The following is a 26093-nucleotide window of genomic DNA, read 5'->3' on the forward strand; positions in this document are numbered from 1 at the left end:
TTTTTCCCAACCCCTCGCTCACCGATGGCAGGAAGTGGAGCACCGTGGCTGGAAGCTGGCAGGGTGGAGTAGACTGGGGCCGGGCTGCTCTGCTTCTCGCCGCCGCCAGTGAGTGCTTGTCAGGGGGCGGGAAGGGGTGGATAGGGGTTGGAGCAGTCAGGGGACTGGGGGTTGGGTAGGGGGTGGGATCCTGGGGGTGATTAGTGATGGGGGTCCCTGGAAGGGGCGGTCAATGAACAAGGAATGGGGGGGCAAAGCAAGTTTTATATAACACAGTCTCACCTATAACATGATGAGATTTTTTTGTCTCCCGAGGACCGGGTTATATTGGGGTTGAGGTGTACTATAAAGGATGCACAATTTGTCATGCACTGTATAGTTTCACATTCCGCCAAAAAAACTAGGATATAAACTATTACAGTAGATTATTGTTCAGTACAGTTGTAATAATTTAATCTATTTTCAATAAATGTTTTCCCTTCTTATCAAGCTTATACATTTGCAGTTGAATGTGCTACGTAACTCTCAAAGTGAAATTATCAGTTTCAAAATCAGATATTGCTTACTGCAACATGAATCAAATCAATGTACAATTCACTTATAGTAATTTTAGAAGTTACAGTAATTTAAAGATTGGAGGAAAAACCTATTTTCTAAGTTTACTTTTTAAGTTTACATTGATCAATACTTTGTATTTCGTGTGTGTGTACCTTTCACACAACAGTGGGGAGAGGAAAATGTGAATGTAAAATTACCAAAATTGGCCAGGAGGTAAAAGGACTCATAGACTTTAAGGTCAGAAGGGACCATTATGATGATCTAGTCTGACCTCCTGCACAATGCAGGCCACAGAATCTCGCCCATTCACTCCTGTAACAAACTCCTAACCTATGTCTGAGCCACTGAAGTCCTCAAATCGTGGTTTGAAGATCTCAAGGTGCAGAGAATCCTCCAGCAAGTGACCTGTGCCCGACGCTGCAGAGGAAGGTGAAAAATCTCCAGGGTCTCTGCCAGTCTTCCCTGGAGGAAAATTCCTTCCCAACCCCAAATATGGCGATCAGTTAAACCTTGAACATGTAGGCAAGACTCACCAGCCAGCATCCAGGAAAGAATTCTCTGTAGTAACTCAGATCCCACCCCATCTAACATCCCATCACAGACCATTGAGCATATTTACTTGCTAATAATCAAAGATCAATTAATTGCCAAATTAGGCTATCCCATCATACCATCCCCTCCATAAACTTATCAAGCTTAGTCTTGAAGCCAAATATGTCTTTTGTTCCCACTGCTCCCCTTGGAAGGCTGTTCCAGAACTTCACTCTTCTAATGGTTAGAAACGTTTGTCTAATTTCAAGTCTAAACTTCTTTTTGTTCAGTTTATATGCATTTGTTCTTGTGTCCACATTGGTACTGAGCTTAAATAATTCGTCTCCCTCCCTGATATTTATCCCTCTGATATATTTATAAAGAGCAATCATATCTCCCTTCAACCTTCTTTTGGTTAGACTAAACAAGCTAAGCTCTTTGAGTCTCCTTTCATAAGTCAGGGTTTCCATTCCTCAGTTTACCTGCCTGAAGCTCCTCCATCTTCAGACATGTTCCTTTCATCATAAGAATGGTCTGACCTAGTACAGCCAAAGGTCCATCCAGCCCATTATCCTTTCTACTGACAGTGGCCAATGCCAGGTGCCCCAGAGGGAGTGAAGCTAACAGATAATGATCAAATGATCTCGCTCCTGCTGTCCATCACCACCCTCTGACAGACAGAGAGACTAGGAACACCATTCCTTGCCCATCCTGGCTAATAGCCATTAATGGACTTAACCTGCATGAATTTATCCAGTTCTCTTTTAAACCCTGTTACAATCCTAGCTTTCACAACCTCCTCAGGCAAGGAGTTCCACAGGCTAACTGTGCGCCATGTGAAGAAGAACTTACTTTTATTTGTTTTAAACCTGCTGCCCATTAATTTATATTATGGGAAAAGTAAATAACTTTTGCTTATTCACTTTCTCCACATCACTTGTGATTTTATATACCTCTATCATAGGGGTAGGCAACCTATGGCACGTGTGCCGAAAGCAGCACGTGAGCTGATTTTCAGTGGCACTCACACTGTCCGGGTCCTGGCCACCAGTCCAGGGAACTCTGGATTTTAATTTAATTTTAAATTAAGCTTCTTAAACATTTTAAAAATCTTATTTACTTTACATACAACAATAGTTTAGTTATATATTATAGACTTATAGAAAGAGATCTAAAAATATTAAAGCGTATTACTGGCACGCGAAAGCTTAAATTAGGGTGAATAAGTGAAGACTCGGCGCACCACTTCTGAAAGGTTGCCAACCCCTGCTCTATCATATCCCCCCTTAGTCTCCTCTTTTCCAAGCAGAAAAGTCCTACCCTCTTTAATCTCTCCTCATATGGGATCTGTTCCAAACCCCTAATCATTTTAGTTGTCCTTCTCTGAACCTTTTCTAATGCCAGTATATCTTTATTGAGATGAGGACACCACATCTTTACGCACTATTCAGGATGTGGGTGTACCATGGATTTATATAAGGGCAATAAGGTATTCTCCGTCTTATTCTCTATCCCATTTTTAATGATTCCTAACATCCTGTTTGCTTTTTTAACTGCTGCTGCACACTGCGTGGATGTCTTGAGAGAACTATCCATGATGACTCCAAGATATTTTTCCTGATTAATTGTAGCTAAATTAGCCCCCATCATATTGTATGTATAGTTGGGGTTATTTTTCCCAGTGTGTGCATTACTTTACATTCATCCACGTTAAATTTCATTTGCCATTTTGTTGCCCAATCACTTATCATCATCTTCCTACTGAGAAGGAATACTTATCATGAAGTTGTTTCTTTCAGGCAACCAAGCCTTGTATTTCTTTGTTGCAGTGTTTGCATTTTGCCCACATGCCTGTCTTGCCCACAGGTAGAGGAATGTCATTAAAATATTCCCAAACTGGGTGTGTTTTATGGCCTGCTGTCATTATGGGTTTTCCCTTCTAGTGAGAGAATGGTATGGTAGATCTCAAAGCAGTGAAGGCTACACTCAGAAGGACCTCAAGGCTTCTGGAATATGCTGCTTAAACAGTTTCACTTTTGTTTCTACTGCCTGTCCGTCCCTTCTCACATTTATCTTCAGACTTCTTCTTGTCCGGATCTATTGCCCACCACAATCTTCTATTCATTGAACTTTTCGAAACTTTGCACTTTTAGAGAGAGGTAAGGAATGGACTCTGTGTACACAAATTTGCAGAGGGACAATAGGGTTGAGGTCTGTTATTTTTCACCTCTATATATTGTATTAGGGCTGCTTGCCAAGCTGGACAGTCATTTCAAAGCATTTAAAAAAATGTATGGGGCTTTAAAAGCATAGTGGTGGGGGTGGACTTTGAGTCTTCATGACCCTGAGCAGTGGAGTTCATTGTAAGCAGAATGGTCAGTGTCGGGCACTCGGGGACAGTTGCTGGAGGACTGTCTGTGCTCACACTGCATTAGCCTCCATATATTGACCATGGCACAACGTTGCTTGGGGAGGTGATGTTACTGTTATTACATTGCAGTAAGGGGATGCTTACATCAGTGGGGGATGCATTTAAGTGAAGACACATTCACAGCTTGGTCGCTGCAAGGTGGCATATGTCGACTGAACTTTGTAATATAGACCAGGCCTTGAAATTGAAGAGTTAAGGCTCCTAACTCACAGCACCACTTAGGTGCCATGTGGGAGGGGAGGTGCTTGTGTGTTCTGTCAGATGACACATTTCAACATGTAAAGTCTGTGTCAGTGTATTAAAATAAGTATTTAGAGCTTTTCTGTTTACTTAATGGATAGGTCTCAGCATTACTTTGGTCAGAATTTTGGGAGTTGCTGTTTAAAGTCTTGGACTGGTACTAAAATAACTTTGCTAGTTTGAGCAATTAGAAACCATTTTAATATGTAGTTTCTGATGAGCTAATAGTTGGAAAGCAGACATTTCTATTTCAGATATTAAACATTAAGATTATACTTTCCTTCTACTTTTGTTCTAACTTTATTTGAGTGACTATCTCAAGATATGTTAGTATTAGAACCAATACTATACATCATTTGAAAGCTTTCAAATGGGATAAGAGAAGATCCTGATCCTGTGTAAGTTACTGGGCCCATAAAGGGTTAATGTTGAACTCTTTGGGTTCGTGAGACTATGGCTGCTAATATAGCACTGGAGTAGAAATGATGAGTAATAATACTGATTGAAAGGAAGGTGGGCATCACCAAATTGAGTATTTTTCAATATTTGTTATAAGAGTAACTTAAAAAAAAAAAGAATTGTAAGTCAGTTAAGTTTTAGTTGTACATAGTGGGGACTGTATCTTAATAGAATGAACAGAGAAATAATCTGTCTTCCCGCTCATTCACAGTTGCGTAATGTCTCTGGCAGGTACAGCATTTGTTTTTATGGGAAAGTTATTTTAGTAAATTTGTATTTTAGCTGTCTGTTGTACACCAAGTATGTTGTCCTTTTTGAAAAATGATAAATGACATTATCTGTTCTTATTGAAATTAATCACACTGTCGTCTTTTGCTCTTCTTTTCATCCTTCTCTTTCCTCTGATCTTTTTGTCTCATCCGGAAACAAGAAGAGCCTGCACCCTGTTAAGTTAGCTCTTCGCAGACCACCAGCAAGTGTTCTGATCACCAGTAGTAATTCACAGACCATAGTTTGTCAATCTTTGAACTAGATGTTCAGTATACCATTCTTATACAGTTTGTAGATTTAATATATAAACGAGAAAGGTGATGGTTACAGTCAACACTGTGTATGGCCTTTATTGCAAGTTTTTAACCACTTTCATAATGATGTGTAAACAGCAACTTAGTAAATTACCCTCTGTGGCACATTGTAAAGAGTCTTTATTCTATGGCTAGGAGCCTTTTGTGGCAGATGAGTACATTGAACGCCTGGCATGGCGAATTCCTGGAGGAGGTTCCAAAGGTGGAGCAGAAGCTTTTGATCCCAAAAGGTAAATGAAAATGTGTAATTTGTTTTAACAATCTTTAATTATTCAATTTTTTTTTTTTACATCTGTAACAGAGCTATATGCAGTGTCGGCATGTATCCAAGAAAATCTTCAAATGGGAGAATTGCTAAAACATGTGACCACAAGCCAGATTTTTAATGAACTTTCAGAACAATTTTTTATTTAGGGGAAAAAATATAGCAGTAAGAAATGAGCAGGGAAATCTCTTTTTAAATAAAACCAATGGCTTCTACTTGGCCTCGTGCTTTGACGGTGGTAATTTTTTCTGATCAAGAAGGAGAGCTGTTTTGAAGAGTGTCCCTGGGCAACGATGCCAGCCTTCTTTTTGATGTGTTAATAACTTTAATCAACAAGTAAACACAAATAAGTAAAAATTCTATGCAGCGATACCCTTGGGGGTGGGACGGGAGTGAAAATATTCTGTACCATTTTGTTTTTTATAGGATGGAGCATTGTTGTGGTATCTCAGCATCTTCCACAGAATATTCATTTGTTATCTTGGTTAGCATTAGAAAGGCCATGTTGGCTTAAGCAATTTTGATTTTCTGATATGTTGAAAAGAATCCGTGTTTCAATCAGTGCGGTTCATTATGACTTTACTCTCACCAATGCTATTCTTAGAGCCGTCATTGACTAGAGTATGAGTAGTTTGGGGCTGGGTGGGTGTCCCTTCTTCCTTTTTTAGTCACAGTTTAAGAGTGTTCAGTAGAACTAAATTTAGGGTGGACCTAAATTAATTTGGATTAAGGTAGAGTGTGTATGTAAAACACAATAGCTATTCCTAAATAATTCCATGTGTGAATACCCTCATTCTGGATTAAGAGTGTCTTGTGCCTGTTTAACTTAATCTACAGCAGATCAAGCTGAACAAGACACTCTTATTCCACAATAAGAATGTCCGCACATGGAATTGGATATCTCCACATGTGGACAAGCCCATACTAGACAGAGGTAGATATGAAAGACAAAGATAGAGGCTTCATTAATAAGGTTCAGTGACAACCCCCTAGTGAGAAGCCCAGCCCCTTAGACGTAACATAAGAAAAGCCATACTGGGTCAGATTCATGGTCCATCTAGCCCAATATCTTGTTTTCTGACAGTGGCCAGTGGAGGTGCTTCAGCGTGAATGAACAGAACTGGTAATCATCCCCATCGCCCATTTGCAGCTTCTGGCAAACAGAGGCGAGTAACACCATTCCTGTCCATCCTGGCTAAAAGCCAGTGATAGACTTGTCCTCCATGATAGCTGCAACAGTTGGGATGGGGGTTTCTAGAATGATGCTGTTCCTGGAATTAGACTTCAGAACTGAAGTTACCCATTGAAATGATTGGAAGAGGTTCACACTTCTGAGTTATTTTTAAACAGTTGTCACAGTGGTTTACATTCAGGCCATATTTTAAAGATTACTTTCATAACCATAAGCTTAGATTCTCAAGAACAGTAATGTGGCAGCATTACTATATTGCTCTCTCTAAATATATCAGAGGGATAAATACTAGGGAGGAAGAGGAATTATTTAAGCTCAGTACCAATGTGGACACAAGAACAAATGGAAATAAACTGGCCATCAAGAAGTTTAGACTTGAAATTAGATGAAGGTTTCTAACCATCAGATGAGTGAAGTTCTGGAACAGCCTTCCAAGGGGAGCAGTGGGGACAAAAGAGATATCTGGCTTCAAGACTAAGCTTGACAAGTTTATGGAGGGGATGGTATGATAGCCTAATTTTGGAAATTGATCTTTGACTATTAGCGGTAAATATGTCCAATGGCCTGTGATGGGATGTTAGATGGGGTGGGATCTGAGTAACTACAGAGAATTCTTTTCTGGGTGCAGCTGGTGAGTCTTGCCCACAGGCTCAGGGTTTAGCTGATTACCATATTTGGGGTCAGGGAAGAATTTTCCTCCAGGGCAGATTGGCAAGGGCCCTGGGGGGGTTTCGCCTTCCTCTGCAGCGTCGGGCACAGGTCACTTGCTGGAGGATTTTCTGCATCTTGAAGTCTTTAAACCACGATTTGAAGACTTCAGTGGCTTAGACATAGGTTAGGGGTTTGTTGCGGGAGTGGGTGGTGAGATTCTGTGGCCTGCATTGTGCAGAACTAGACTATCATATTGGTCCCTTCTGACCTTAAAGTCTATGACTATGACTCTCCTGCTTGCCATGGGTAATAAACTTACATGGGCAAGTTTCATGAACTTCTGCACAATCTAACATTTAGTAAGTTAACATTCTTTTTTAGTCCTTACAGTTACAAAGATGGCTTTTGAAATGTGAACAGTATATAAACTAATGCAGTCTGCACAGACAACTCCAATACTACTCCTGCTCATAGTTTTGCGAAGCTGCAGCTAAGTGAAAGCTGATCAGTCTTAGCAGCAGTAAATACTGACATTCAGACCAGTGGGAGCAGTGTGAAACTGACAAGAATCAGATCAGTTTCATGCAGCTGCTTGGTGGAAAAGCTGTAAGCCTCAGAGGAGGTAGGCTCTGGAGCTACTCACTGGGAGGAGGCACAGGAGGGGTGGAATAGCAGAGATACCACTCTCCCTTCACTTCACAGTTGCCTGGAGACTCTTTGAGATGAGAGTAGTGAGCAGAGTGTGTGTGCTCCTTCTCCTTTCTAGTAGTTGGATCAGGTTGCAAGGGCTTCAAATTATTTGGACACTTACTCGCCAGAGGCTAATATGGAAAGATGGATCCTCCAAACAGGGTCCAGGAACAGCATCCTGGAAGAAATGCCATCACCTTCTCCTCTGCTAATTCACCATTTCCCCGGTTGCAGAGTTCCCTGATCTTTCATTTGTTTTTGTTATTAGGGTTAGTCCTGTGGCTGTTTTTATTCCTTAAATTGCAGGGGATGAGTTGGCACAGACATTTTTCACATAGGTAAGAAGGCCTAGTATTTGTCTACATGAGGAATTTTTGCACTGGTATAAGTAAACCATTGTAAAAATCCCTAATGGGACAAGTCCTTGGGCTAGTAAGTGCCTGGCAATTTTTTTTCCAAGCGGCTATATCTATATCTAAAAATATGAAATGCACAGGTGTAAGAGCTATAAATGTAATTTAAAAAAACCCAGAAGCTTCAATTTTACAGAGATTGATACCTTAGGATCAATCACTAGTCAAAGAAAGTTTCCCGCTTCCTGCAGGTGAGTGGATTTCTTAGGCCTGTGCCTTTAAGTTTTTACTGTAGTAGTAAGATAAACCTTTTCATATTAAAATCTGCTTTATCAAATCATCATTTTTTAAATCAGATTATTAGAAGAATTTGTAAATCATATCCAAGAACTACAGGTAATGGATGAAAGGATTCAAAGAAAGGTGGAGAAGCTAGAACAGCATTGCCAGAAAGAAGCCAAGGAATTTGCCAAGAAAGTACAAGAGCTGCAGAAAAGCAACCAGGTAAGAACTAAGGTGTATAGTCAATATTAAATTATAAAAGCTATTGAAAAATGTGTTATCCTATTAAAACAAATTCTCAATACAGTGGGCCCATAATTTGCAATCAGATCTCTGTAAACAGTTCCCTTTAAAAAAAAAAAAAAAAAAAAAAAGGGCGGGGTGTATGTCTTATCTGTTAAACAGGTCTTTACTTCAGGGATTGCTGGGTGGGCTCTTCAACCCCTGCAAGAGGTATTGCCATCTGCAGGGGTTCTCATAAAGGCCATATGTTCAATCACTGTGAGGAGCTGTAGCACATGGTTTCTCAAACGGGTTGCCGCTTGTGTAGGGAAAGCCCCTGGCGGGCTGGGCCGGTGTTTTTCCCTTCCCCAGTCCACAGGTCTGGCTGATCGCAGTTCCCACTGGCCACGGATCGCTGCTCTTGGCCAATGGGAGCAGCTGGAAACGGCGGCCAGTAAGTCCCTCAGCCACTCCCATTGGCCAGGAGCAGCGATCCAAGACCAAGAGCTAGGAATTCCTCCCCAGTCTCCTGGGAGTTGTTGGCAACTATCTGCTAGGGGAGAGGATTAAAGGGGAGGAAAATAATCTCTTTTAAATGCAGTACTTACGTTGTAGTTGCTAATGGCTATGTACTAGAATGAAACCCATTTATAGTGGAGTGAAGCTTTGTTGAGTAGCAAATCCTGCCCTGCTTTCTAGAATGCATGAGGACTGGTATAGTTCCACGGTGAAGTGAGTACAAGGGTGAGGTGTCAATAGCCAGCCATGTCAAGCATTAGGAGCATAGTTATGTAAGAATTAAAACCACTGCTATTGAACTGCTCAGGAACATGCAGAACAAAAGTTAGGGATAACTTTCTGTTCGTGTGTGCAGTTCATTGCCATGGGATGTTGTGATGGCCAAAAGCATAGCTGGGTTCAAAAAAGAATTAGGTAAGTTCATTGATAGGTCCATTAATGACTATTAGCCAAGATGTTCAGGGATGCAACCCTACCATGCTCTGGGTGTCCCTAAACCTCTGATTGCCAGAAGGTGGTTTTGCCAGTCTTCCTTCTGAATCATCTAGCCACAACCATTATCAGAAGACAGGATACTGTGTTAGATAGATTGACCCAGTGTGGGCATTCTTATGTTGTTACAAATCCAAATTTTGGGTGCTAGTCTGGGATGTGAGTATCAGTCAACTAAGAATAAAATTATAAAATATGTATCTTATTTGCAATATCTTTTATGCATATCTTAAAATGTTCATTTGAAACCATATACATATGAAGTGTGTATGTTTGTGTGTGGATTTGGCCCCATATCTTTTAGCATAGAGAGAGGCAAAGTTTAGGGTACAATACACATTTGTAATTAGTCACATCTGGTTTTGATACTTTATGTAAGATACCAAACATAACTTGTAAAGTATCAAGACCAGATGTGACTTTAATTACAAATGTGTATTGTACCCTAAACTTTGCCTTTCTCTATGCTAAAAGATATGGGGCCAGATCCTCTGCTGGTGTAAATCAACATAACTCCACTGATTTCAGTAGCGCTACATCAGTTTACATCAGCTGAGTATTGGCCAACTAACTTGTTTTATTAGTTTTAAAATACTAAAATTCCAGTTCTGATTATAGATTATTGCCTTTCATCTTCAGTGTTTGCTTATGGTGGGTCTCAACCTATTTACCATTGTGGGCTGCTTTTGCAGCTCTTTGTGTTATGTGGGCTGCATCCACACAGTATACATACTACTTGTATGGCCCTGAGGAAATCACATGGACCGCAGCTGTGTGCTGATTGGGCCGTAAACCAGCCATGGGTTGAGAACCACTGGGTTATATGGCTCTTCAGAAAAGTGTAAAAAGAGTAAGTGAACTCTGCGTAATTAGGGTTACACTCTGAATGAAGCATATACAGTAACTTCTCCCTTAACGTTGTAGTTATGTTCCTGAAAAATGTGACTTCAAGCAAAACGATGTTAAGCGAATCCAATTTCCTCATAAGAATTAATGTAATTGGGGGAGGAGGGGGGTTAGGTTCCAGGGGAACTTTTTTTTTTGCCAGACAAAAGGCATTGCATACATTTTAAACCATTTTAAACAAGCAATTTAATACTACAATCATCATTGCTGAGTGTGAAGCAGTGGGAGGTGCCCCTGCCTTACCCCACACAGGCATGGCCCACTGGCACTGCAGACCACGAGGCAGGCAAGGAGGCTGAAAGTGCCGTAGGCTAGGAGAAGCACGTTGCGCAGCAGCAGCTGCAACTTCCCCTACTGTGCCAGGGGCAGGGGATTCAACCCTCAGCCCACCCATCCACCCCTTCTCCCAAGTCCCACCCTTAACCTGCCTTTCCTCCGCCCTCCCTTTACTCCGCACACCGCATCATTGCTCCTCCCTCCCCTGCCCACGGCAATCAGCTGATTTGCGGTGTTCAGGAGAGGGAGGGGGAGCCTCCGCGCTGAGTCCTTGCTTCTTCCCGCTCCCTCCTGAATGCTGCAAATCAGCTGATTGCTACGGGCAGGAGGCGAGGGGAGTGGGCGGGAGGCGCTGGGGGGGACGTAGGGGAGCTGATGAGGCGCTGCCAGCTGTGGACAAGGCAGGCAGCCAAATGACGTTATAGCAGAGCATTGCACAATGTTAAACTGGCATGCTCTGTAACGGAGCAGGGGTGTAAGAGCAAAACAACGTTACGCGAGAAGACGTTAAGTGGGGAGTTACTGTATCTCTTTCCCCATCACAGGAGTTCTCTCGAGCTGTGAGAGCGCTGAGCTTGTAATTTAGTTGTCCAGTTTGGTTTGCTTATTGTGACTCACACTAGATAGAATCAATCGTTTACTTTTATTTTATTTTTTTTTAAGTACAGTAAGTGGAAAAATTGGGTATTTTATAGGCATGTCTATGTTCTCCCAGGTTGCCTTCCAACATTTCCAAGAACTAGATGAGCACATCAGCTATGTAGCAACTAAGGTCTGTCACCTTGGTGACCAACTGGAGGGGGTAAACACGCCACGGCAACGGGCTGTGGAGGCTCAGAAACTGATGAAATACTTTAATGAGTTTCTGGATGGAGAGCTGAAGTCTGATGTTTTTACAAACTCTGAAAAGGTAAGAGCTGTCAGCGGGATAAAAGCAGTTCAAAGCAGTAAGCAGTACTGCCCTAATTGCAAGCTGCTACCATGACTTACCATGGTCAGACTTCAAACCAGTGAGTGAGTGACTGACTTCTTAAAGTTTCATTGTTCTGAAATGTAAATTAACAACACTAGCCTGCAGATTGCGGATAAAGCATTTGTATTCAGTGATTCTTAATTTGGCAATGTTGGCATTTTTCATTTTATGAAATTATAAGAGATTTGAAAAATGCTGAGAGGGCAGCTTTAAAATGAACACAGAAATCTCTTGCCTTTTTTTCTTTGAACCCCTCCCTCACCTCAGTTCCACCCAATAATCCATAAAGTTTTTGAACACAACGTCTGAGATTTTGTTGTGCTGGGCCAGTCTACTGGCCATGGATACTTATAATTGGGGTGTGCTTTTGGGCTATATAAAGCCTATGGTGGTGTGTTCTCTCCCCTCACCAAGATTTGGGGGAATTAGGCATGAAAGCTGAGACTTCTTAAAAGAACTGTAAAGGAGAAAGTTTCTAGATGTCCTTCCTTAGGAAGATATCTATGAAAGCATAAATCAGTATAAACTGACTAGTGGGACTGAAAGGAACAAAACTGCAGAAGTGGAGCCCAGCTGCTGCAGGAAACAGGATACAGAGATAACTTCATGCAGTATGTAAAATGAATGTTACATTTGACATGTATCCCAAAGAATCATCTCGCTAACCCAAAGTACTGTGCATGGTGGATAGGAATTGTCACATTTGGGATGGAAAACATTTATTTTGCAGGCCTGGCAAAAATATTAAGGAGGCTGGCTGTACTTGAAATACATCCTATGGGAGAGATGTGAGTCATAGCTCAGGGTTAATAGCTATCCCCTTACTGCTTAGCTGAAAACATATAGGGAAATTAGAAACTAACCATTTCATATGTCCATACTCCATAGCAGCCAGTTGCTCAGTGTTGTTTGGATCATTGTCTGTGGGTATACAGTAATTGCTGTTTGGCACTCTGCATTAGTCACTGAGAGTGTGTGAAAAAGTGCTCCTGTCCTTCAAGAAAAATGAGAACAAATTTAAATTAAAAAAAAAAAGGCATCACAAGCAGACAAAACCTTTTCCAGATCTGTATATAAAAGTTATTTGTAGTAACTTTCTAAGCTAGACACAAATAAAACTTGCATACATTTTATTTTAAAAAGTGCTTACCGTTCACCTCCATATAAATCCCATGTAGTAACATGAAATTTAAATAGTACAGTGCAGGTTAGAATAGTTACTTTTGAGCCCACTGCAGTGTCATTGTTAAGTAGCTAGTATTTTCATGCCATTCATAATTAGAAGTTCCCTAGCACTTTCCACTGGAAGATCCCAAAATATTTGAATAGATTTTAAGGTGAGGAAAAGATTTGATAAACATGAATTAATTCTAGCACCAGCCAGTGAAGTAGGATCCGCATCTTACAGATGTGGGTGTGACGGAGAGAAATGAGGCAGAGGCCAAACGATTTGCTTTAGACTGCAAAGGAAGCCTGTGGCAGAGCTGGGAGTAGAAACTAGATTTTCTAGATACAAGTAATCCTGTGTACATACTATGTAAGTCTAGTGCTTGAATATTGATTGTACTCTGTAACTTTAACATTACCTCCTAATTCAAATCATAAGTAGAGATAATATGCTTTACCATATCCTTGTACCCACAACAATTTTCCTGTTTGCACTCTAAAAGTAAAATATCAACATTTTTTTGTCTGTTATATGATCTTAGAGCCCAAATGTCTGTGTACATTTCACTGCTTTTGGGGTAACGGCACCTCCTGGGTTGCCCTTGCATTATCCCCATATAAATGCAGGATTTACTCTAACATTTTTACCACAGTGTTAAGATAATTTCTTTCTTGGGCACTTAATGATTGTGCCTGGGTAAACTGTTATTGCCTTATTGACCTCACGCGTGCAAATTCTTTCCTGAAGTCTAGTTGGATTTTTTTCTCTTTTCTACTTTTGGATTGTTCTTTCAATCTTGCCACTTGTTAACTACTCTGAATAATCCTCCCACATTTTTATTTCTGTAATATCATATCTCTGCTTTGCAGTCTGTTCCCCAAACTGTATGTATCCAATTTCTTCAGCCTTCAGAAGGCGTATCTTCGTTCCTCATCACTTCTGTTGCCCTACTTCGGAGGGAATGGTTAACCAATCCTCTTTCTGTAATGAGAAGCCTATAAGTGAGCAAAGTGCTCCAGATGTCACTTTTCTAAAGATGGATAAAATAATCACCTTCTTAGTTTTGTCAGTGATAACCAGATTAGTGTTTGCTCTTTATGGAACATCATTTTAGCATGTGCTCATGTTTAATGTGTTTGCTGTCATCTTCAAATCCTTCTCTGCATTACTGCTTTGTAATCAACATTTTGCTGTTTTGTCCTTTACATGGATTAAAATACATTACCTTGAATTTTTTTTATTAAAACTTCCTCCTGTTCATCTCAGTCCATATTTTTCTAAATTCTCTAGGTACTTCTAGTCTTTAACTTGTGTGTTTGTGTTTTTAATAGCATCTGTATTTATTTTCATTTAACATAGTTCATTGAGGTCTGATTCAATTAAAAACTAACTGTGCGGATTGAAGTAGAAACCATGGAAAATTGATTTGTCGTGGCTTCTGTTGTATACAGGTGTTATTGAATTCTGGACCTTCAGTTAAGAAGTTGGTTAATAAATGTGAGAAAATATATATATATTTGTATTATTATAGTGTCTAGAAGCCTTCCAAGCTCACAAGAACAGAACTGGCAGGAAGTGCAGGGACACCACATGATGTTCATATCTCCTTAATCCTGTCAAATCTAGCAGCATTGTTTTGTTGGTGGTTTTAACTAGGGCTGTCAATTAATCACAGTAAACTTGTGATTAATTTTTTTTTGAGTTAATCACACTGTTAAACAATAGAATGCCAATTGAAATTTATTAAATATTTTTGGATGTTTATCTACATTTTCAAATATATCAATTTCAATTACAACACAGAATACAACCTGTGCAGTGCTCCCTTTATATTTTTTTATTACAAATATTTGCACTACAAATATTTTATTACAAATATTTGTAAAAATGATAAACAAAATAGTATTTTTCAGTTCACCTCATACAAGTGCTGTAGTGCAATCTTTATCATGAAAGTGCAACTTATAAATGTAGTTTTTTCATTACATATTGTTTTCAAAAACAAAACTGTGTAAAACTTTAGAGCCTACAAGTCCACTCAGTTCTCCTACTTGTTCAGCCAATTGTTAAGAGAAACAAGTTTGTTTACATTTATGGGAAATAATGCTGCCCACTTCTTAATTACAATGTCACCTGAAAGTGAGAACAGGCATTCACATGGCACTGTTGTAGCTGGCATTGCAAGATATTTACATGCCAGGTGCAGTAAAGGTTCATATGCCTCTTCATGCTTCAGCCATTGTTCCAGAGAACACACTTCCATGCTGATGACACTTGTTTTTTAAAAAAAACAATGCATTAACTAAATTTGTGACTGAACTCCTTGTGGGAGAGTTGTCTCTCCTGCTCTGTTTTATCCGCATTCTGCCATATATTTCATGTTATAGCAGTCTCGGATGATGATCCCGCATATGTTCATTTTAAGAATACTTTCATTGAAAATTTGACACAAGAAAGCTACAGCTCTCAACCCAAGGTTTAAAAATCTGAAGTGTCTTCCATAATCTGAGAGGGACAGGGTTGAAGCATGCTTTTAGAAGTCTTCAGAGCAACACTCTGATGTAAAAACTATAGAACCCGAACCACGAAAAAAGAAAATCAACCTTCTGCTGGTGGCATCTGACTCAGATGATGAAAATGAACATGGGTCGGACTGCACTGCTTCGGATCATTATTGAGCAGACCTCATCATCAGCATCGACGCATGTTTTCTGGAATGGTGGTTGAAGCATGAAGGGACATATGAATATTTAGCGCATCTGGCATGTAAATATCTTGCGATACCGGCTACAGCAGTACCATGCAAATACCTGAAAGTGAGAACAGATGACATTATAAACAAGAAGCAGGCAATATTATCTCCTGCAAATGTAAACAAACTTGTTTTTCTGAGTGATTGGCTGAACAAGTAGTAGGACTGATTGGACTTGTAGGCTCTAAAGTTTTACATTGTTTGTTTTATTTTTTAATTCAAATTTATTTTGTATATAATTCTACATTTGTAAGTTCAACTTTCATGATAAAGAGATTTCATTATAATACTTGTATTAGATGCATTGAAAAATACTATTTCTTTTGTTTCTACAGTGCAAATATTTGTAATAAAAATAAACTTAAAGTGAGCACTGTACACTTTGTAGTCTGTAATTGAAATCAATATATTTGTAAATATAGAAAACATACAAAAATGGTATTCTGTTATTGTTTAACAGTGCTATTAATTGCATGATTAAAAAAATAATCACGATTACTTTTTAATCGCTTGACAGCCCCAGTTTTAACACAGTGGCTAGGATTTTCTTTACCCCACTCAAGGTGCCCTCCAGTCCCCGGGGCTGCAATGATAAAGCTTCAAAAACCATCATGGAGGCATTTCGTTTGGGCCTGTCAACAAACTTCAGCTTTTAAAGGGCTTCAGTAACATCCCTCTGTAACATTTGCAGTTGCAAAAGCTGTGATTTGCTTTTTCATAATTTTAACTCAGCCTGCTAAAACTGTCACTAAAATCTGTACAGCCACCCTTTATCATGATGACTGACAGTGAAAAGACAAATTATCTTAGTCACCTGTCAAAAGTGTTCCTGTCTATGAGCAAATAGGAGTTTGCAAACTGTATTAACTGCACTGGGTATTTTTTTGTAACTAAATATTGACAAGGGTGTTTGTTATAAGATGTTATTTTATAGCCCCAGAATTAAACTCCCTTTCATCTGAAACATAGCCTCTGCCTTAGAAGAAATAACTTGTATGTGATTTCTTCCCCACACCCTCCTCTAGCATGATTTTAGAAACTCTAGAGATGCTCTACTTTAACCTTCCAGGCACTGTGTCATGATTGCCCTTTCTAGTTGAAAAAAAGTCAGGGTGCTGCTTCTGACCTGGCTGGAACGGTCATTAGCCACTTTACCCTGGGGTTTAGCAGAACATCACAACATTACTCTCAGACTTTTCTAGTTCAGGAGTGGGATATTGAGCTAAATCTTGAATTCAGATCCCTTGCACACTGTAATGTTGCAGTAGCACTAGACACATGAGCTAGCTGTTTTTATAGGTTTAAGATGCTTTATTGTGATCCTATAACAAAGAGGCTTGTGTTTACATGAAATTGTATGAACTACTAGTATGTAAATGAAGATTGATCTGACATAATAAAAACATGCTGAGAGTTCTGAAGCAGGTATTACTTTCCGTGTGGATACCAAGCAGCTTTAAAAAGAGCGGAGGGGGAAATTGTGAAGAAATGGCTATAAGATTTCTCTCTAACTTTTAGGGTTTTTTTAGTAAATTTATGACTTTCCTCCCCCAACAGATTAAAGAGGCAGCTGATATTATTCAGAAGTTGCATCTGATTGCACAGGAATTACCTTTTGACAGGTAAAATCCAGTTCAAACATTTTAAATAATATTTGGAAGAGCTCTAACTTTATTGTGTAACTTCAGTTTTTTTCTGGTGCCTGGCGTCAGCTGATTTCTTTAATAGTTTTTGACATGGAGTGTGTTTGTTTGTATGTATTTAGGATCACCTTTGAACATACACTTCAAAGAACTCTAAATTTTGCTGGAAACAACCTAATTTGAGTGTGCATATTTCCTTGTAAATTGTATACTAATTTTACAGATTTCTTACAGATAAAGCTTGAAATATCATTGTCTTCGTGCTCCATATGTTGTTGAACCCTAATTACAATTGACAGCAAAAGTGTTCAATTAACATGTTAATACTTGTTTGAATTTTTGTGTGTGTTTGTTTTGATTAATAATATGTTTTTTGATTTAACAGGTTTTCTGAAGTAAAATCAAAAATAGCAAGTAAGTTTCCTCCCCCATTCAGCCTATTTTGCTCAATCTTAACTTGTGTTGCTTGGTTCTTTAATCTGCTTTTATTGACAACATTCAACTGACTTTTTCTTTGTCAAAAACTTCCTTGCAAAGCGTGATGAACATTTATTTTTTTTTTTCTTTTCAGGTAAGTACCATGATTTAGAGTTGCAACTGATTCAGGAGTTTACCAATGCGCAGAGAAGGGGGGAAATCTCCAGAATGCGAGAAGTAGCAGCCGTTTTACTTCACTTCAAGGTAAAGACCGAGTTTTTAACTCTAGAAGCACATGCTGCATTAAGTACATTTCTGAATGGATACAGTAATGAAGGTGGTCTAGACTTCTGAAGAAAATGGGTCTGAGAAAGTTCATCCTTTTGATAAGTCTTCTATTAAAACTAAGCAGACCGTTTTCCATAATTTCTACATTTGAATTGTCTTTATGTAATGATAATATTTCACAATAGTGTAAGCATAGAAAACATATTAATTCCTATTTTTTCCATCCCATAGGGCTATTCCCACTGTGTTGATGTATACATAAAGCAGTGTCAAGAGGTAGTGTGTTTTAAAACCAGATATACCTTTATTTTTGGATCAACTATTTGTGCATGCATTTTATTATTATTGATGCCTATTGGAGATCTTACATTGTAATGTGCCTTTAATCTCTAGGGAGCTTACTTGAGGAATGATATATTTGAAGATACAGCCATCCTCTGTCAGCGAGTGAACAAACAAGTTGGAGATATCTTTAGTAGTCCAGAGACTGTATTGGCCAAACTTATTCAAAATATATTTGAAGTCAAACTTCAGGTATTTAAAATTTGACGTATTAAAATTGGTTGTGAAGAATGAGTAAGAAGATTCCTTAAGTACTTCTGTAACAAAATCCCAAAGAATCTATATTGTTTGTAATATTTTGAGTAACCTTAATCATGGAAAAATCACATTTGACTGCTCTTTAAAAATGATGACAAAAACTATCAATTAAGGATGTTAAAGTAGCTGTTTGTGTACTATAAGCACAAGTAAGCGAGAATACATAAAAAACAAATATACGCAGACTTAAACTGGAAGAACAGATGTATTCACTAATGATTCTGATTATGTCATTCAATATCAGGCACATACTTGGTCTGTCTCTGCTGCCCCAACATCAAAAATTTGGGAAAGGAAAAATTTCTGTTTAGTTAATATCTTTAATCCTTTCACTCTTTGAGTCAGATTTCCAGTGTGAGGCTAGCATTGAATATGCTAAAATAATGTATGCCAAAGAATAGGGTCCCACAGCTAATATACTAGTAGTATGAAAACCTGCTGTAGCTGAATATGACAGTCCCTCGTTCTGCAAATACTTATATATGTGAGTAAAGTCAGCGTGACTACTCACATGTGTAAAGCTACTTCTCTGTAGGTGTGTAAGATCTTGTCCTTCCTATCTAGAACAATATTGCTAGAGCCTAATCATAAAATTGAAGGTTCCTTAGATTTAATTCTTGGGCTTTCCTTGAAGGAGGAGTGATCTGTTTACTTATGATCATGTAAGTGAATCTAAACTGATGAACAAGTGAATAATTGTTCATTTACTCTGTTTGTGTACTAAGAATGCATGTAGACTGCCAGTCTTTTTGCTTTGAAAATCAGATGCTTTGGCTCTTATACCTTGGGTCTTGTACATAAGCAGTTCAAAGATATTTCAAACAGTAGATGTCTTGCATTTTCAAACTAGTTTCGTTAAACTAAACATGTTTATCTAAAACCCTGGAGTTAAATGTAAGATATCTGTAAATTGAGATAAAAAGTAAATATGTATGACTGTGTTATATAAGATGTGATACTTTCTTGGGGGTTTATTGTTAAGGCTAAGTTTTAGTTAGGGGTATTTTTAGTAAAAGTCATGGACTTACTGTGACCAGTCCATGACTTTTACTAAAAATACCCCTGACTAAAAGTTGGGGGGTGGGGGTACAGGTGCTAAGGAGTGGAGGCGGGGTGCCGGTGCTCAAGGGAGAGGGGAAGGTTTGTGGAGGCTGAAGCAGGCTCCCTACCCAGCTCCTGGGAAGTGGCAACCCTAGCTCCACATGCTGCCTCTGCTCTGCCCCAAGGCCCAGTTTTGCAGCTCCCATTTCCTGGGAACCACGGCCAGTTGGAGCTGCGGGGACAGTGCCTGGCTGCCAGCAGAGGTAGTATGGGGAACTGAGGGGGGATCCCCCCTCCAGATAAGCACTGTCCTGCACCCCAATACCAAGCCTGACCCCCTACACCCAAACTCCTGGAGACTGGTGAGGGGGAGCCCGAATTTCCCCCTGCAGCAGCTGGTGCACCTGGCCCAGGGGCTGCCCGAGCTGTTCATGTGGCTCCTGGGCCAGCCTCACCGGTCTGCTACAGAATCCATAACTTTCCATGACCTCCAAGACAAACATGGAGCCTTATTTATTGTAGATAATATGAAATGTTGATTTTTCTTATTCCATTAACTGAGATTATGCCTCCATTTTATAGAGTAATGTAAAGGATCAGTTAGAAGAACATAGGAAGTCAGATGCAGAACAGTATCTTAAGAATCTTTATGAGCTGTATACAAGGTAGCTATAATTTGATTATTAACATTTTGTTGTGTAAGTAGTATCTTGTGAAAGGTTCATTTGTTGTTAAGAGGTGGGAAGAAAGGACGAAAATTCCAACTTCCTCTAAAAATTGGACAACTATTTTGCTGCCTATCTGCCTTGACAGTTCTCCTTTTTAAATTGTGTGACCTTTTAGAAAACAGCTGTTGTACTTTTAAAGAAAGTATCTAGATTTTTGAAGAATCAGAGACTGACATTATTATTTAGCAAAGTATATAACACCCTACTCTTGTAATATGAAAAGTGTAATTAACAATTTGCACTTGTACCATATGTATAAAGCTGTAAGAAAGTTGTGAATTTTTTTTGGGGTGAGGGGCGGATGTCCAAAACTTGTGGCCACATTTTGTGGAAGTTATGGTTTGGGGTGCAGCTGTGTACGTGGCTGGGGTTACAAGACCGAAACTCTTGCTTTGTAACTGACTAGATGTTGAGTTGGAAGCACACCCTCCACAAGGGGCTGGATACCCCTGCTTCCTCCAATCCCTTCACCCAAGAGCTAGTCCTAACTCAGAAATCCCTGGAGATGCTGTGGGTGGTTGGCACTGCTGGGCCTCCCCGTCCCAGCCCTCCACCCTGCGGGAAGCATAAGCTCCTGCCTGGCACCACTCACTGGGTCCTCCCCAAGTGTGTCTCCCAGTGCATTCCGGCAGCTGAGAAGGCAAAATCCTTGAGGTCACACAGGAGACATGGCTGGTCAGCAGACCCAGCCCACTCCACTTGGCAGAAGCGAAACTTGGCAGCACCATTGCTGGTGGGGCTGAGTGCACTTGGTGCAAAGGGGAGGCAGCAAGCAAGACGAGCCCCCAGGATTGTGCAGCCCTCATCCGCACGGGTCCCAGGCCTCACTGTCCTTCTTGTCCACCTCCCCCATCACTCCACCATGTCATGATGGAGGGGGGAGGATGGGCCAAATCTGAGTAAGCGACATTGCAAAAAAGTTGTGGTGAGTGTTGAAATATTCAGTTTCCACACCAAAATCATAGCCTGCCATTCTCGTATAGCATTACATATGTGCATAAATTATACAGAGTTCTTTGTCATTTAAATTTGGTAATGCTCAGATATCCCAGTCAGGATTGGGACTCCATTGTTCTAGATGTGTTGCAAACATGTAATACTGTAATTCATACAAATGCAACATTTTTTTTTTCTGTTTCCTTTGCATAAAGAACTACTAATCTTTCAAGCAAATTGATGGAGTTTAACTTGGGTACTGATAAGCAGACTTTCTTGTCTAAGCTTATCAAATCCATTTTCATTTCCTACTTGGAGAATTACATTGAGGTGGAAATTGGTTATTTGAAAAGTAGGAGCGCTATGATTCTGCAACGCTATTATGATTCCAAAAACCACCAGAAGAGGTCCATTGGCACTGGAGGGTGAGTTTCTTTTTAAAAAGGGGAAAATATAATAAAGGGCAAAAATACAGTGAACATCACTTAAACTGTACGTTGATCATCTGCATAAAAGCTGGCTTCCAAAACCATCATTTTCTGTATTACTTGTGTTATCACATTATATTACCATATATTAAAAGGTTTGCTCCCCTGGATACAAAGGAAATGCTAGATAAATCCATTATATAGTCACATGAAATTAAACTAAATATCTTGAGCAAGTAAGTTGAAACTTAAGCCTTAGTGTCTAACAGATCTTTCTGCACCAAATATAATACTTTCATCTAATCTCTTTCTCAGGCTTAGTGTGAGTCTTATTACTGTAATAAGGCTAAAGACTGACACACCCTGAAATCAATTGGTGTCACACTACCACTTATGCAACTGTTGACTTCTAAAAGTTGAATAGGAGTAGTTTTTCTGGTGCTTCAGAATGTTTTTGCAAACTATCACATAGTGAAGAGCCTAAGGTGGTCAAATTGAACAGACTCAAAGTGGGATCTTTGAAGTGTAGACTCTGCACAGCTGAAAGTGTGTTAGCAGTTATGCATTCTTTCCATTTGTTTATGAAGGAAACAGAGTTTTTTAATGTCTGTTTTAAGACAGTCTTGTAAAATCCCACTCATCTGGGGCAAATAGGAAACTTTTGCGAGCTGCATGATCTAAGTTTTCTCTTTAGTTGTTAGCCCGCATGGCTGCAAAACCAGACTGAATGTACTTAATACTTCAGTTGCCACGTGGTGAGTGCAACTGCTGTAGTTACACTGTTGGCCTGAAGGAGAGCTCCAATAGGCCCTGCTCTATCCTTCGGCCTCTCTCTCTTCTGAGTGCATAAAGGAAAGGGGATTGAAGACCAGCAGTTGTAATTCCCCCTCCCCTGGGTCATGCCTGTTCCCTCCTTTATCCCTGCTGGCTGGAGCAGGAGTTGGAGTCGTCCTGCTGTTCTGCCCTGTATTCTTCTGCCCAGCTCTGGCGGTGCTGTGCTGAGACAAAAGAAAGGGAGGAGAAGAGAGTGAGTTCCATAGAATCCTTCAAAGAATCCAGCAGCAGAGAGGGCTAGAGCTGAGCTCTTGGTTCTCTTCCTCAGCAACAATCACATGCTTAAACAGTGAGGGTCTGTAGCACCGAATGTGCATAGCCACATTGTACAGATTTATTTCAAGCATCTAAAAGCTCCACAGGGTTATTACTGATCTGATAGGTAGCCAGGTTAAACATGGACGACTTTGTGGCTGCTACCAGTCTGTGCCCAGGCAATGTCCCCTCCTGGTCTCAAGTCCGATCTTCAGGGCTCAGTATGCAGGGATTTTATCTCCAAAGTGGACTATATGACCCAAAAGTGCCACCCAGTGGTGACCGATGATGACTTCAGTCCTCTTAAGTTCAGTTCTCAAATAACACATCCCTATTACTAGAGCCCCACAAATCTGCGGACATTCGCTTTGTATCCACAGACCATGTTAGCAGATCGTTGATCGGCTGTGGATACAAATTTTGTACCTGCGCAGGGCTCTACCTTTTGCGGATCAAATCAAACCGTCTTATCCCAATAGTCCTCATCTGGAACTGGGAAACTGTGGTGCTGCAAGTGGAGCAGCTAGGGGGAAGGGGGAGGTGCTTGCCATCAGGAGAATGCTTGAATCTTAGCTGCAGGAGCGGTGCTGAGGCTGCTGAATCTTTGAAGAGCTGCTGTTGCGGTGTAATGGATTTGGTGGCTCACAGAAGAGAACTGATTTGGGGGAAGGGAACGAAGAGAAAAATAATGCCTTGGCAGGAAGAGATCTGATGATGTAGGGGAGAGAATAAACAGACTGACATGACTGGAGTTCTGGCTGAATTGGGGAGGAGTGTGCATGGAGGTGAGTCTGGGCATGTGAGACTGAGCCAGGGCTGCTTATTGAGTGAATGTTGGGGTGGTGTGATTGTCAGGTGCATGGGGATGTGTAAGAGACAGAAAAACTGGGGTGAGCAGAGAGTCCAATGGGATTGTGTGTGTGAAGTGAGAGTTTCGGGAGGTGGGGGGAGCTAAACTCCCACACAGGATATAAATATACACCGTTGAACTCATTGGGAACTACTTGTGTCATGTAGTGGGGAGTACCTAGTCCCTAGGGTGTGGAGGGACATGGCAGAGTAGTGTGGGTGTGGTCGTGGTCATGGGGCTTGAAGAATGGGTTGTGCATGCTAACATGTTTGGTACGGTCAGTAGGTTTTTGTCTGCTCTGGTAAGTTTTTTTTTTTTTTTTTTTCTTGACCACTTTGCAGGGTTTTATTTATTTAAGTTTTAGTCAAAATACAGATGTGCACCTATTAAGTTATGTTTTAGGCTTCTGTTTACCATGTTAACTATTATAATATTCCCAATGTATTGTTAAACTTGAACATTAAAATTTCCACTCAGTGAGAGTTCCCTCTGGTGTGTTGAATTCTAGTATTCAAGATCTCAAAGAGAGAATAAGACAACGTACAAACTTGCCATTGGGTCCAAGTATTGATACCCATGGAGAAACCTTCCTCTCCCAAGAAGTGGTGGTTAACCTTTTACAAGAAACCAAGCAAGCTTTTGAAAGATGTCATAGAGTAAGTCTGGTTTCTGTGACTTCTATAAGTAGATATAATTTGAATGGCACGCAAAAACATAATTGAGCTAGAAGTAGTAACTGTTTACATCCTCAATTTTAAGAACACATCTTGATTTACAATTAGTTGAAGTCTAATAGGACGTGGGTGGACTTGGTGCAGAGGCAAGGACTTGAGTCTCATTTAATGAAATAAATTACCTTTTTAAAATCAGGGTCACGATGAGGTAGCGTAAGACATTGTTTATAGACTTTGTTTCTTAACAAAAGTAAGTCACAAAACATCTGACCATTTGTTTTAAAAACACTATTTATAACCAGTTGAATAAAAATAGCTTTTTACATTGTTTTTGTTTCTAAACCAGTCCTTATAATTGATTAGCATTTAGTATAACAACTTTGATATGTTGTACAGATGTCAGAGTTTAAAACAAGAAGTTATAAAAATAAGATTAATTTAGATAAGATAATTTCCCTACAAACATTCAACTGTCACATGTATCAGTCTTCTATTATTAATTAATACTATTGTTGAGAGGCTGTGGGGGATAATCTTTGCTGTTGCATTGTTTACATTCTATTTAATCCTTTGCTGTTTTCAAATGTTTGTGCCTAATACAAAATATAATTTTTACTATTGATATAAATCACAGGTTTTTCTGTGCCTCATTGGCTGTGTGGGTGTAGTGCTTTAAAGGTTTAATAAGAACCTTAGATTTAATTACAAATTTTAATTTAGAGAAACCAGAATCATTTTTTGCAAATACAGACATCTATTTATAAGAATTATCCTTAAAATGAACAAAACAGAACTCCAAATATTTTGCTGAACTGTCTGTGTGTTAAATAGCTTTTAATGTACACCTTTAATATAACACTGTCCTCGGGAGCCAAAAAATCTTACCGCGTTATAAGTGAAACCACATTATATCGAACTTTCTTTGATCCGCTGGAGTACGCAGCCCCGCCCCGCCAGAGCACTGCTTTACCGCGTTATATCCGAATTTGTGTTATGTTGAGTCACATTATATTGGGGTAGACGTGTATTAGATATTGAGAGGATACAGTGTAACCATGGTTATAGCAGAAATAGATACAACACTGGTTAATATTCAGATAACAGACGATTTAGCATTGATAATGTCAAAGTAACGGCACGATGCACAGACAAATTAATCATTTCATCATTATAGTGGTCATTGGTAAAAACAACTATAGTTCTAACTTCTGTTCTAACCTTCCTTTTCAGTTGTGCATATTTTTTTTCCCAAACACATTCCTTTTGGGATGAAATTTTTCAAGTTTGGTCTCAGCCCAAGATTGATTTTTGTAAAGTTAGAGCAAAATAAATTCAGGTATTTCTGCATGCATGAATAAATGTTGCACTTTCATAACCAAAACAGATGAAACTAGAAACTTTAAAGCACAATTTATCAAGGAGACATAAAATAAAAACTTCTAAAGGTAAAGAATATTCAGAATTAGTAACTTCATGGGAATGCATTTGAAGAATTAGAATGTGTAGTTTTTATTTTATTTGGACACCTAAACTAAGCATACATTTAACTCCAAATGCCAGTGTTCCAAGTCTCCTGTGCTGCAAAGGTCTATAGTCTTATTTTTGCAGATATTCTAAACTACAAAGGATGAAAGTCCAGTTGCTGTCCAGACAACTTTAAGAGCCACCTTTTTTAAGTTCTGAAATCCCAAATAGTGTTGTGGGTTTTTTTGTTTCATTTTTTATGAAAAAGAAAAGGCAGAGCATCAGATTTTGCTGTATAAATATCTAGGATGAGATTTTAGAATTATGTGCATATAAAAATGTACTCACACCATGCAGTTACTGAAATTGTCTTTGTGCGCATGGTAACTGA

The 26093-nt window shown here is 39.5% G+C and overlaps 1 protein-coding gene across 2 annotated transcripts in view; it reads left to right on the top strand.

Annotated features, from left to right (window-relative positions):
- EXOC5 (exocyst complex component 5) overlaps positions 1–26093 on the top strand; it is a 43252-nt gene that overhangs the window by 6021 nt on the left and 11138 nt on the right. The window contains exons 2-12 of one of the 2 annotated variants that reach the window (XM_032769219.2): positions 4939–5033; positions 8311–8458; positions 11367–11561; positions 17102–17166; positions 17573–17601; positions 17759–17868; positions 18124–18168; positions 18286–18426; positions 20116–20198; positions 21413–21622; positions 24073–24220. In XM_032769219.2, the coding sequence (XP_032625110.1) occupies positions 4939–5033; positions 8311–8458; positions 11367–11561; positions 17102–17166; positions 17573–17601; positions 17759–17868; positions 18124–18168; positions 18286–18426; positions 20116–20198; positions 21413–21622; positions 24073–24220 (1269 nt within the window). The remainder of the gene's footprint in view (positions 1–4938; positions 5034–8310; positions 8459–11366; positions 11562–17101; positions 17167–17572; positions 17602–17758; positions 17869–18123; positions 18169–18285; positions 18427–20115; positions 20199–21412; positions 21623–24072; positions 24221–26093) is intronic. The other variant, XM_032769220.2, reaches the window with a different exon arrangement.

The sequence above is a fragment of the Chelonoidis abingdonii genome, chromosome 4 (genome assembly GCF_003597395.2).
Source record: "Chelonoidis abingdonii isolate Lonesome George chromosome 4, CheloAbing_2.0, whole genome shotgun sequence".
Lineage (NCBI taxonomy): Eukaryota > Metazoa > Chordata > Testudines > Testudinidae > Chelonoidis > Chelonoidis abingdonii.